Source organism: Archocentrus centrarchus, chromosome 3, assembly GCF_007364275.1.
Source record: "Archocentrus centrarchus isolate MPI-CPG fArcCen1 chromosome 3, fArcCen1, whole genome shotgun sequence".
Lineage (NCBI taxonomy): Eukaryota > Metazoa > Chordata > Actinopteri > Cichliformes > Cichlidae > Archocentrus > Archocentrus centrarchus.
The window spans coordinates 31,136,986-31,150,913 of record NC_044348.1 but is presented as its reverse complement, the minus strand read 5'-3'; the positions used below and the strand labels follow the sequence as shown (position 1 = coordinate 31,150,913).

The 13,928-nt window shown below is 40.9% G+C and overlaps 1 protein-coding gene across 1 annotated transcript in view; it reads right to left on the bottom strand.

Annotated features, from left to right (window-relative positions):
- Window positions 1-13,928, bottom strand: part of ntrk3b (neurotrophic tyrosine kinase, receptor, type 3b) — a 230,823-nt gene that overhangs the window by 103,674 nt on the left and 113,221 nt on the right. Inside the window, exons 7-11 of the mRNA XM_030726087.1 lie at window positions 13,389-13,530; window positions 6,638-6,937; window positions 6,003-6,017; window positions 2,827-2,873; window positions 447-549 (exon numbers count right to left, since the gene is read on the bottom strand). Of these exons, the coding sequence (XP_030581947.1) occupies window positions 447-549; window positions 2,827-2,873; window positions 6,003-6,017; window positions 6,638-6,937; window positions 13,389-13,530 (607 nt within the window). The remainder of the gene's footprint in view (window positions 1-446; window positions 550-2,826; window positions 2,874-6,002; window positions 6,018-6,637; window positions 6,938-13,388; window positions 13,531-13,928) is intronic.

Sequence of the window (13,928 nt, the reverse complement as noted above, 5' to 3'; positions counted from 1 at the left end):
GGGATGTCCTCTCGCAAGAATTATGTTCCATCCCTTTTTGTATGAGGCCTATGTTTGCACGTAAACGCTCCCTTAGTACTGATATTGACTTGTCCTAATGTGTGGATGTGTACAGATGGCACCCAGTTACATGTTGCATTCAGCAACATAAAACAGTCACAAGGACCGTTTATATCCGATTCCAAAGGGGGAAAAAAAACATTATTTTTCTAAATGAGCTCTCTTGAGGGTATGACTAAAGTGCAGCAGTGCTTCAGTAAACATGCAGTAAAAAGTAGGACTTCTACAGTAGCCACTCATGTATATTTTCTAGCAAACAAAAGTTCTGAAGAGAAGATTAGCTGGGGGAATGGATTCTGCACGATGATGCAACTGCCAGAAAGGCGGGAAACAAAGCTAACTGTCTGCCTGCCGATCTGCTCGTCTGACTATCTGTGTGGACTTACCTTTCATACCGAATTTGGAGCGCCGGCCGTATTTGTTGATGAGAACAAAAAGGACCAGGAGGAGGACGCAAGCAAAACCCGCCAAACCCACAGCAATGGAAACCTGCAGAAATGAGACGCTGTGTCAGAGTCAGGCAGCCATCAGAGGAATGTATTCACATCATAATCCTTTCCAGATTTCTGATCACCTTCAGCAGAGTTTAAGCCACTAGATTGTGACAACTGCTTTCTCGCAGATTACACCAATGTGGAGGAAAGTTAACACCTGTCTTGTTTGGGATATGTTCTGGTTGACAGAATGTAATTTAAATATGATTCTCATCTACAGCCAGACTTTCTCTGTGATGCGACTCTAAGTGACTGCTGCTGCTTTCGGAAAATCCTGCTTATCCTCATCATCGCAACCTGTTATTTTAGATCTAAACTGTACAAACCTGGATGTTTAAAAATAAATACAGCACGAACTTCTTTCTATGGTTTTTGCTCAGTACACTTTGGTTCTCATCATCACCTGCAGGATTTTACGTTCAAACACACAGTGTGTGATTTTCCCTGCTAGAGGTCTCTCAGTTAAAACAACAATAAAAAGTAGCTGTTTGATGATATTTTCATGGGAGTTGTTGTCTTTACCTGCACTTTGCAGTGAAAATCTGACATTGTTCAAGCCTTAATCGTGCAGGAATCCAATTCAAGTTCAGTCACGTTTATTCACGTTATTCCATTTAATTAGAATTGAAATGTTATAATGTATTAATAACATTTGTTAGCCCAAGCGCCGTTATCTGCAGTCAAAACAAGCCCACGAATAATTTTATGAACGCGCTGAATGTTCTAACTTTTAACATTACTAGAGAAGATACAGGGTCTATAACAAAATTCATGTTACACTGAATAAAATCATGTATTTATCTGAGTCTGAACACTGCTGGAAACATTCTGGATCATTCACAGACCAAAAACTGTACACCCTGCAGGACCCATTCAATATGACAGAAGTGACCATATTAGACAAGTGTGAGGTGATAAGCTATCAGCTAATATGAGTAAGCTTGGTTAGCCTGGTATAGACTGTGTGGGAACATCACATGGACACTGATGCGTGCTAATTAGTACAAATTTATATGCTAATAGAATGCTGTAATTTCGCTCATTAAAACTGGAGCACAGCCTGGCTTTGCAGTACAATTAACTCTGTACCAAGCCATTGTGTTTGTCAGACAATATGCAACAAAAAACTAGCGGAGGTGTTGACTGGCAGTTAACTAGTGGCTTAATTGGCACCCACCTTTCGCTCAAAGCCGGCTCACCCTAATCAACATGCATAACTTTAAGCCTTAATGAAGTTTACTTAAGGAAAGGTAATGAAATTTAAAAGGATGAGCAACCAAAGCAGTTGTTTGCACCAAGCTTTAAACATGCTTGTTTCTGCTGTAAAGTCAGACCAGGGTGTGCACTGGGATTTTTTTTTTTTTTGAAGCCAGCCTCAATTGTTAGTCAGAGGCACTTTTGTTTTGGCTTTATTTTTATTTATTTATTTTTTTGCCCTTGAGGTACACAAGTCAACAAAAATAAGATTAATTTAGGGAAAGAGCAACTTAAATGAGAAGAAGGATAACTCTACAGATGATATATTTCTCAACAGGCTCAGCAGTAATGCTGCAGCCTAATAATGGTAACATTAGGCCTATAGCTAGTGACCAGACATCTTCCATGTTTTTTCTTCATTTACACTGACTAAATATTAAAACAAATTATGAAACACTTTCAGATGCAGCAGCAAGAGGCACAGCAGAAATCAGGCACTGCACACTTTTTTGACCACAGATGTTTCAGCTGTTCATCGCAGGACAAGCACAGACATAATTAACACCAGCAGTGTGTCACTTCCATTAACATCTCACAGGGAAGCATGGGAGTGACCCGGTATGCACGAGTCCTGGAAACTTTCCACCCCAATAACAGCAGCCATTATTGGTGTTATTGGTTTTTCTGCTAACACATGTCAACATGTGTGCTATTAAAAAAGTCTATTAAAAGCCCATTATTGAAGTACAGTGGAATAACTCGCCATCACTGCTTTCAGAAACTGTACAAAATCCCCACATTAAATAACATTTCAAAACAGCATCGCCCACTGCAGGATGCTATCATCAGCATCATTAGAGTCCAAACACATAACTCTGACTGTAACATTGTTTGCTGTGTTGTAGCCTTTGAAACTCAGCGCTGCATGTCAAGGCGAGCAAACAGCCCTGCAAGGGGTATTTGACAAATAAAAAGTAGTTTATGCTTGTGTTGAAACACACATCAGCGCTCTGCTGAGTCCAGAGGCCCCAACTTTAGCAGCTGTTTCATCAACATTGTTAAGGAGAAAACTCACCCCAAATGTATCTTCATCTCGTCCTGGACTCTCATCCGGCTGCGTGACTGCGACACAGAAGCACAAAAGCAGGCATCAGTGGCTGTGGCGGGGAAGCTTTAATGACTGCAGTTTACCGCAACAGTCCTTTTACAGTAAATATGTATAACGATTTTACACTTTTTTTAAAAAAAAAAAATTCATGCTATTCTCAGGAAAAATCTATTTAAAGTACAAAAAACAGTAGATACAAGAGAATAAGCAGGTTTTCTTTTCAATCTACAGTGGTGTTATTCTACTGCATGAACCTGTTTATGCACCCGTTATCACGCTAAATAGGCGAAAAACATTTACACGGGTTAAAGCACAGCCTAACAGACTCGAATTAGGTGACCTGATGTGCTCTCTAGTATATATAATTGAGAGCATATTTTCAGTATCTCCACGAAGCCAAATGGTGTGAATAATGTTTTCAGATGGGTCTCGCTGCCAGCTGAAAATATCCATTTGCACTTTCCTCATTTGTGTGTCTCATCTTTTACATAAACTGCTGGAAATAAACAGCGTTCCAATATTAAGTCTCAAAACGTGAGCTGACGTCGCCCTCCTTTTAGAAGTGCATTGACACAAACATGAAGACCGTTGCCTTCCCTTGTTTGATCCATCAGAAGTTGCTTGAGACGATGTCGACAATCAGTGTGTGCATGAATATTTTTTTTTCTTATTTCACGGCTGATAAAAGGCTTTCAGTTAAAAGTCTGCAAAGCTCCAAATGCATATTCAAATCTGACACCTGTCACAAGGTTCCTACCAAAGCCTGAAATTCGCTCTCCGGTCAGACTCGAGTCTCACATGAATATAACAAACAAGACGTTTATTACGGACGTGCTCACACATACGAAAGACTGAATAATTAAAACAAGCTGCTTAGCAATTATACACAATTATACAAGCGGGAAATAAAGAAAAGAAGGTAACAGTATTGACTGACGGATATAAAATGAAGTGAAAGTAAAACAGCTGAAAAAGGCACCAAAATTATAAATTTGCACAGAACTTAAATTTCCTGCTTGACTCGCCTCAAGCAGCAGAAATCCATGGTCTGCAGTACTAATTTCTTAATGTTCAACTACTACATGTTGCATATGCAAACAGGCGTTTGGCATTCAGGGGAGCGTCATGAGACAGGGCCATGAAATGAAATGAACTTGTGCCCTGGTCTGAAGCCTCCAGCCTGGACATCAGAGAGTAATTGTGGGCAAATTAATGGCCACATGGTAGACTGGCTGCCACTGGCTCAGACACACCAAAGTGTGAGTGTGTGTGCCCTAACTACCATCTCCCTCCAAGCCTTCATCCCTCTCTCCTCTCCTCCCTCTGCCCTCCTCTCTCCTCATCACTGTTAGTATCAGCCAGCCTGTCAGTCTCTCTTGTATGGCTGAACTCCCTCGTGCTCTGCTGCCATGATGTTTCACACTCTAAACACCTCTCTCTCACCTGCCTCACTCCCAGAAGCTGCGTGACTGTGTGCATGCATGGCAACGTGATGTCGTTGCCCGCCTCATGCAGCTCGCCACAGTGTCAGCTTCCATCCATCTCCATCTCCGGTCATGCTGCAGCTTTATAATCCATGCCTGATTAGAAAGAATGGCCTCATATGGAGATGGAAGAAGACGCTGATGAAGGTCAGAGATCAGGTGAGCCCACTTTGTTTAACAGTGAGACAGCCACAACAGCCTGAGGCCAAACAACACATCACACACCGGAGATTTATGATGCGATGCGAGAGTGGGCCGAAGCCATTGTTCCAGCAATATGACTGCATTTACACTACACTGCTTCCCAAGCAATCACACTTCAACAGCTAACAGGGTCAGAAACTCACCTGCTTACACTGTTGCTGGTTATTTAGAAAAACAGAATTACCTACAAGACTAGAGTTTCCCGGGGTGAGGTGACTGCATATAGTTTTATATATTTATTTATTATGGCCATACTTACTGAAGTGTTCCCATTTCAAGTGCGTTTATTGTTACTGTCTTGTTTTCCCAACCTGACACTATTTTCTCCAATGGGAGGCAATGAATTTATATTTATAGAACGTTTGCTGCAATTCACATGTAGTTCAGTTACAGGTAATGGTACAAAAAGCTGCAACTGTTGCTAAGTCCAGCTCACTAGCCTATTCCACACAAGGCCAAGCAAAATTCCTACATTACTTAATGAGATTATTAACAAAAGCCCCATTCAGACCTAGGACATCTGCAGAGTGGTGTTTAACCACTGTGTGGCTTGGCACCGCTTTCTAGATTAGATTTGAAGAAGTAACATTATCTGAGATTAGTCTTCATCTTGAGGCCTTTTCTCTTGTGGCATTAAGAAGATATCACAAACAATAAAAGCATGAAGCAATCTTTATCTTCCAGGTAGGAAAAAAAAAACCGAACAGGTCCTTTAAATCTTTTTGGACCTATCATACTATTATGCTATCCTACTAGCACAATGTTATTTTTTTCTAGTAAATGCTTACATTCATTTGGAAGGTTCTCATTTTAAATTGTCATCCTAAAGACAGATTTAGGTGGTGTTATCAGCTCATGGAGACACCTAGAATAGCTAGTTCATTATGATAATTACAGTATGTGTCATGATGAAAAGCCTGTTTTTGTTTTCCATGAAATTAAGAACCCACAGCTTTTGAATTTTGAGTGATAAATGTGGCCCCGATGGGCAGAACAAGACTGGGATGCCTCACTATGACAGTGTATGTAAATGTTCACGAAAAGTAGGACATAACCAAAGCTTCATCTGAAGTATCAAATTTCCTGTTATGAAAAAATAGCACAAAAGTGTCTGCTGAAATTTTATGCCATGGACCACTCAGAGGCTGCTGCCCTGCTTTAGAGAACCAACTAAATGGGTAGTAACATAACTTTAAACTTGGAACAAAAAGACAATAATGCCATCAGACATTAACAACACAATCAGAAAACTGAGCGGCAACACAAAGTGAACAAATTTCTCCACTGTTGCTATCTCAAAAATTATTGTCAAATACCAAGTGACACGTGTGTGTGTGTGTGTGTGTGTGTGTGTGCCCATTGAACAAACAAGCAGTAAAAAAGAAAGAAAGAAAAAAACCCACAAAAGGTAAACAAAAATTTGGCAGGGTTACATTCGAAAATAGACACACTCACCTGGTTCCACGGGTTCTGCAAAACAGAGAAGACAGAGAAAGTCACGCTAGTCAATAAATTGACACAAGGTATTAACCTTGCAGTATTGACCATGGGGAGAAATTTGCCAGTCTTTGTGGGTTTATTCCCCCTCCCTGTGAACTCAGCACGAGCTGCAAGTGAACAATCTACCTGACTGAACTGTGGATGAACCCTGCCGGCTATAAAACCAGCAGGGATCAACTCCATAACCTGTGCCCCGTGAAGGAGGATTTTAATAAAAAAGTAAATGCTCCCAACAGAATTTCCAGCAGTGACGCAACCTGTGACTCATACAACAGGTAGTTAAAAGAAAGAAAGAAATTCAACTGGTTGAAAAACTTATTCCAACCGCGTTGCTCACTCCCAAAAAACGCGGGCCGAGCCAGCTCTTGTGGGAATCAGAGAGGTACTTGGCAGTATTTCTTCTTTCCTCCTGTCCTTTGATTCCTATTTAAATGCAGAGGAATGAAGAAAGCCAGTGCTCAGGCACTTAAAATGCGCTAGTATCCCTTGTACATATGCCATTTTGCCCATGAATTTACTCTCAGTGCTGCCAAATGGACGTCACTTGAAACCTAGAAGGAAATGTCTATAAAAGGTTGTTATCCACTCACCTTCTGGATCAGGGTCTCCAAGGAAGTGACCATACACCGTCCTGGTGGCTGTTCCCAGAGGGTTGCTGGCCTCCAGGGTATAGTTGCCATTGTTGATGTGAGTTGGGTTCTGGAAAGTCAGACAGCCCTCGAGATAGTCCTGGTAGAAGTCCATGTCGGTTCGGATGTAGTCGTTCTGAATAATTTCCTTCTGCTCGTGGAACCAGCGCAGCTTGGGATGGGGGTAACCCCGAACGGTGAATTCAATGCAGGTATCGAGGCGCCGCTGGGGCTCAGACAGCTTCAGGATGACTGGAGGAACTGCAGTGAGAAAGGAGACATTGCAAACACTGTAGGTATACCTGCACAAATCCACGCATGGGAGAAATTAATGAGCAGATTAAAAGTCTTCTTTTGCTTATTAAAACCTTCATCGGCGTGCCTGTTTTAGTGTTTGACATAATACAAGCCCTGTGCACCGAGAAATTTCCACAGCCCTTGGGGTGGTGAAAACCTTTCCCAATTCTTTAAATAACCTTAAAAAAAATACAGCAGATTTGTTCTGGGAACGATGACATTTAGCAGGCAGGTTTCTTGCCCAGGAGTGGCAACGAGCCTTTTATTGTGTGCTACATATTGCATAAGTACATTGGATGTAGAGAAGACGAAAATAGAAAGAGGGCTTCTTCCGGCTTGAAATAAACAGGAATTTCCTCTACGTAAACAAGCACAGAGCGCTTCTTTCCTGACATGCAGCAACACACCTCTGAATCAACAATGCTGCCAAGCTGAGAAGCAATTTATCATTTTAATACCATCAGATACATTTCATAAGCAATTCATCCACTGATTTGTCTACGCAATGAGTGATTTTTGCTGCTACATCATCAAAAGGAAATATTTGGCAGTCAGTATTACCTGGCAGTATCTCTCTGCCACTTCCACTGCTCATACGCACACGCGCTCGTGATATCATTGACAAACCTATTTATTCAACTAGACCACGGGCTGCAAGTACGAGTTAATGCGGTCATTCAGCTGCACCAGTGAGACTCCACCTGCAGTTTCACAATCCAGAGCGAGCCGTTTGTCGCTGCTGATCAAAGAAACGATTGCTAAGGAAGAAGTGCTTGTCAGATCGTCAACAAGTTACAGAAATTCCCGACACTCTCCCGGTGTCGGAATTAGTGTCAATTCTTGTAGCTTTCTAAGACGGTCAATCTGACTTTCACACCCACTTCTTGCCTTGACTGGCCAGCTGTGTGGAGGTGAGAAAGTAGGCAGGGGTTGAACTTCTCTCTCTAGCTCTCTTTTTTATTTCTTATACAATCATTGCTGCTGCTTTTCATGTGAGGTCAACACTGTAAATCCACATCCATATGCTGCAGCAACACTATGTCTGCGTCTGTGTGACGGCTGGAACAGCTAAAAACACATTTGAGCAGCTGTAATCCTAAACACTGCAATCATGCTTAATTATTAACAGTTATGCACTGTGACTAATTAATTTGAAATGTCTGCCAGATAAACTGATACTAAAAGTTACTGTCAGTCTCAGCTCTGTCACTGATAGCTCATGTTTTCAATCCAAATGATCATCCTTTAAAAGACACGAACAACCTATTTATTGGTGTGTGAAAGCCATTATTTCATAAATTGCTTTGGTGACAGACAATAGTGACAATAAAGTCGTTCAATTGAACCAAAGGCTAAGGCTTATGTATGTGTGAACGGGATGGTGTGGGGGCGTGTGCAGAGCTGTGATTTTGAGTGCAGGAAGAAAAGAGAACAGATGACAGTAAAGAAACACAGAGGAGGAGGAGGAGGAGGAAGGAGTGAGGGTGTCTGTAGAGCTGTGCAGCCTAGAGAGAAAACAGACAGAGAGGAAGAAAAAGAAATTTTCTTGTTGATGGACAGTTAGGGACTGATCCATTTTCCCCTCAGCTCGGCTGTCAGCCCGGCCTCGGTCAATACAATACAAGTCATTACAGTGCTACATACCAGTCTATAACTACATGGTGTCCTCGTGGCGCTCGTACAGATGACAAGCTTTGATAACTACACGCGTTTGATCAGCAAGAACACTGAATACAAGGCTAGTTGTGCAATGTTATCTAGTGGTAACACTGGCGGTGTTTTTCAAACGCTGTGTTCCAGCCAGACTACAGTCAGGCCATCATGGCTGGCGGTGACAGGGGCGGTAACAGCTTCACGGGACAGATACTGCTTCGTAATCCCAAAGGGGGCTAAACCACATTGTGATTAAAAGTTTATCCTGTTAGAAGCAGCACCTGTACATGTAGAGTCACAGCAGGGATTCAATCACACAATTTCCCCATTAATTATTCTTAATTAGAGATTATGCCCTGCTCTACCTGTACAGCTAATGAGGGAGCAGAGCTACTAATCCAGGTGTAAATTAGTGCCGTACTCTTAATGGAGAGCTACACTTTTGGCTACAGGACTAAAGGAGGAAAACATGCGAGTCCACTCTGCTGTAGAGCTGCTATTGTTCCAGACAGCAGAAGAACAATGTGCCCGCAGAATCTGCACTGTGTTTAATTACGGTTTCACTAAAATAGGGAACTCATCTTTGAATGCGGAGAATGTCACTTGACGGCTGGTAATTTTGCTGTCAATCAGATTACTCCCTAATCAGAGAAGCAGTTTAAGCTATTTTATGACATTTCCAGAGACAATAGGCTGCACAGGGGAGGAAATGTAATTACCATCAGAGCATGTGGTGAAAAATTAATAAGTTAATTTGCAGCACCAGCAGAGTGTCAACAGAAGAAAAAAAAAAAAAAAAGCCCGGGGATGTACATCCATAGACTGTCCATGTGGAGGAAGCCCTGAAGACTACATGGTACAAAGTCAATCTGTCATTCTAGCATGGTCCTTAGCAGTTCTGCTCCAGTAGGGAGTGTTTGAATTGGTGACAAATCTCTCCTGTCCTGTAGCATGATGCATCACAAACAGCTGCAATAGATTGAGCTCTACAAGACGAGGCTTGCTACAAAGAGAAGGATGGCAAGCGTCTTTGATTAATACTGACTTTGAATACAGTCTGTCCCAAATCTGCCCAGGGCCAATCCACTGGGTAAACTTATGTAAGAGCTGAAGTATATACTGTAACTCGTGGTCTAGATATTAGAAGAGCATTCGAACGGTTACCAAATCATTGCTTTATCATAGCTGAGGGTGAGATTTTTTTTTTCTCCTTTTCTCCTTCCACTCAGATCAAGGCTGAGCTTTCATGTTGGCTGGAGGGTATATTCTTGCTAATTAGCTACATCAATTTCACTTGGTTTGTAGCTGTACAACACCTCATTGCATTCTAAATGTACCTGCATAATTTGGCTGTTCTGCTTGATAAAGAAGTTTTTTTTCCCCTTGTTTTGAATTATTCTCTCAGACAGTCAGTGTCATTAATACGTGATATATTCTGTCCCCAACGTAAGTCCATCAAAGCTGCCATGAAAGACATTTTATGCAAAAGAAAACCACCAAGAATTCTTGGCGTCAAGCATTTGTACTGTCCACATTTGATTTAAAGGTTTAATTAAAATTAAGTATTTCATAGTGCAATTTATTATATTTTTGCTCTTTGTCTGATTGAGCATCAGAACAATTCCACATATCTTTGCATTTTTATTCATCTACAGCGTGTGTGAAAATGTGTGGCTAAGGAATTCCTTTTCCACAAGTACCACTGTAGAAATTAAATAATGTAGAGAAAACATGAAATATTTGGCCTATGAGAATCTTGCCAATACATTCAGTGTTAACATTTATTCATTATTCCTATAAAAAAGACAATCAGGGCAGCATTACACCTCCTGTAAATCCATTAGTCTCTACAGTTTTAGTATGTTTTCATCTTTTTTAGGGGATAGGGCTGGCATGGAGCTAACTATTACACAGGAAGATTATCCTGTGTAATAGTTCTGTGCTTGATGGAATGAAGTCTCTACAATAACGCTGTGAACAGTTTAAATGTCATTTCATTCTCACAGTTAATGCCTATATTTTGAAATTTTCTATCTTTTGCTATTCTGGATTCTTAATTGCACCAAATTTTGCAGATTTTTGCCAAACCGTGACAGTTCCCAGACAAGCTGATGGCCTCCAGTGCGGATAAAGCACTTGCTCAGTGGTAGGTAACAAGATTTCATTCCAAGTAATCACTAAACCAGCAGGCTTCACTGATTAATGCCTTCAACAACAGAGCAACATAATTCCAAATTTTAAGCATCTGAGTCTTACTCAGAGCCTCCATGACAAGTGAGCAAATATGAGTTAATAACCAAGAAACAACTACCGAGGGACACAATACAGATGTTACGGTGACTTCAGTCAAGTTATAGCTGCCTGTTTCAGCTGGGTTAATTGGGGTTGTTTCTCTCTAACTGTGCAAACAACATGATAGCTTAGCAGGTTTTAGCCATGCTAGCAGCACGGCTTTGGGTTCACCACTTGTGTCCACACTGAAATATCTCAACAACTGCTGGGAGAAAAGGAAATAAATTTTCACAGAACGATTTCTGCTGAATATGATGATGATGCCTAAAACTTTCTTCTTCTGCATCCATCAGACAGACATGCGTGGCATTCAGTGAAGTTCTTTCTACAGTCGTTGGTTGGATTTCTAAGAAACTGACTACAGAAATTCATGTTCCCCTCAAATATAATAATTATAAAGATCATAAAACAAATATTTGTGCAGTATTTTAATTTGCTTTCCTAAATATTCATGTTCTCATCAGATGCTCGGCTGCTCTTTGTCTTGACAGTTGATTAGGAAAAGTTAGCATGCTACCACAGTAACAAAAAAATCAAACACTGGAAAGTGTTATCATTGTCAGGTTGCTAAAGTTAGCATTAAGCTCAAAAACATGTGTCTGTGCAGAGCTGCTAGAAAGGCTGTAGACTCTCATACCCTTTTTCTACCTGGTACTGACAGGTTATTGCTATGTGGCCAAATGATCAGGACACTGACTTTTGATCCTTTGCATTATGAGTTTTACTGTGTATGCTGCATCAACTGACACTGCAGGTTTTAATTGTCTGCTAATCCTCTCAGGTGAATCAGTAAATGCTGCCATTCTGGGAACCCATGGCTAGTCTGTTGATTTAACCCAGTGGTTCTCAAACTTTTTCCATCATGCCCCACTTCCTCCTCGATGGCGAAGCGGCGGTGACGGTGGAGAGTTTCGCTAGTCGCTGTGCTAACATACCTGCTAACGTTCCCCCGTGAGAATTAATCTGATGTTCAACATTTGTTCCCAGGTAGTTTGCGCCCCACCTGTCATGACTCTGCGCCCCGCAGGTGGAGAAACACTGATTTAACCTCTGGGGGTAAGGACCAATTTTAGGGGGTTTCTGATGTAGCTGGGATAACTGAATAGTGCACTGGTTATAATTTACAAACGCATACATCTTTTTTAAAAATTAAAGCTGATAATTGTTAGATGATAGCCAATGATTAGCTGACAGTTTTAAGACTGCATGTTTGGCAAATACATTCCACCAATTGCTCTCCATACAGAGTGTTTATCTGCATATAAACCACCTACTCACTGTGACTGGTCAATAGGACTCAGACTAGTGGACTAAAAACAGAAATAAGGAAGCTCACTGTACCAAAATGTCTCTCGCTTGCCTACAGATTCTATATATTTATATGTAGATATCTGTTTATTGAGATTGCACTGCTGCCTCTCACTGGTGGGACAGAATGGGTTTGTTCCGGTGACATATTTGCTCATTAAAAGGTTCAGCTCAAAGAAGATGGTCACATCCTAAACAAAGATCACAACAGCATTGCCTGTTACCCCATGCATACGTTGTTCCTAACAGGTGAGATTAGCAGCCTGGAAGTCAGATCATTGACTGGATCAGGAGTTAATCAGATGTTGTGACCCCACTTAGACTGTAGTTTAGAAAAATAACCAATAAGGCAGAAATCTGGCAGAGTTCGGTTACCAGTCAACTTGAATGCTTTACAGATTACTTTTACATTCTGGCCAATCACAATCACAGCCTGATTACCTTCAAATTGTTTTAAAACTCCTTAACATTTGTCTCCCTTATTCAGATAAGCAATCTGGGTATAGACTAGATTCTAATGTTTGCAAATGCAAATTAGTCTCAGTCAAAGAAAATCAGCATGTCGCTCCACAGTATGTCAAACTCTGTTATGTAGCAACTCATTTTACTTTACATTTGACATCAGTTCATTTCCAATACAAAGTGAAAGTCACAAAATTTTCCTCTGGGGCAAATAAGTAACCCGGAGCTGAAAGAAAACTTAAAAGCAAAGGCTTCATTATGAATCCACCACCACCTTCTTTGTTTCTGCTACTTGATCCATGTTTTCTTTGTCATTGTCGGCTAGTAATATTTTTCCACCCACTGGGCAAACCTACTACAGTATTCAACTCTTAAACAAAATGCATCTGAGATTCTTAATGTGCCACCATTAACCTTGATAATATTAAACATAAACAGTTATGCAGATTAGGAGATTACTTAAACTAATTAGTCATAGTAGGCAAATATTTTATGTCAACATACTTCTCTTAACATGGGCAGCATTAATATGGGCTCTGAATAGAGCACTACAAAGCTTTATTCATTAAGAGAATAAGGTTTTCTCATTGATATACAAACATCACTGAAAGTACGCGTGGTAATTGTGTGTCTGTGTGTTCACAATGGGGCTAAAAATCCCCCCTCTACAGTGCCTGGACACAGGAAGCATCCAACTCACACTGAACGTTGAGCTGGATGGAGAAGTTGGTCATCCCCACCACGTTCTCCGCGATGCAGGTTAGCTGGAAGTTGTTGTCATCTCGGCTGATGTTGAAAAGAGTGAGGTTGATGGAGTGGATGTTGGGCCAGTACACATTTGACTATGGAAAAAGTGTGAGAGGCACAGAGAAAACAGAGGCGTTTAGATACCTGGAGGATATACTGTACAGCAAATACCATTAAACCAGTGGGTTTTAAATCTTTAATTACTTAATTAAAATGAAAGTTAATTATTCATTAGTTAAATTCCTGTGGAAGGAAATGTAATAAAGTCAAGGACTACTTGATACCTGTGGGAATTAATCATGTCCCTGTCTGATCTTACTACCACAGATATAGCATGGCAGGAAGAATGTAAAGAGTGATATAATGCAAATTTGCCACTACCTGGACTAATTAATACCCTGCTTTTTCCTCATTAGGAACCCAGTAATGAAAAACAATTATCATGCTTCCCCTCTTGCCTTCATTTGGCCAGGCTCTTACTCCCAAACACTTC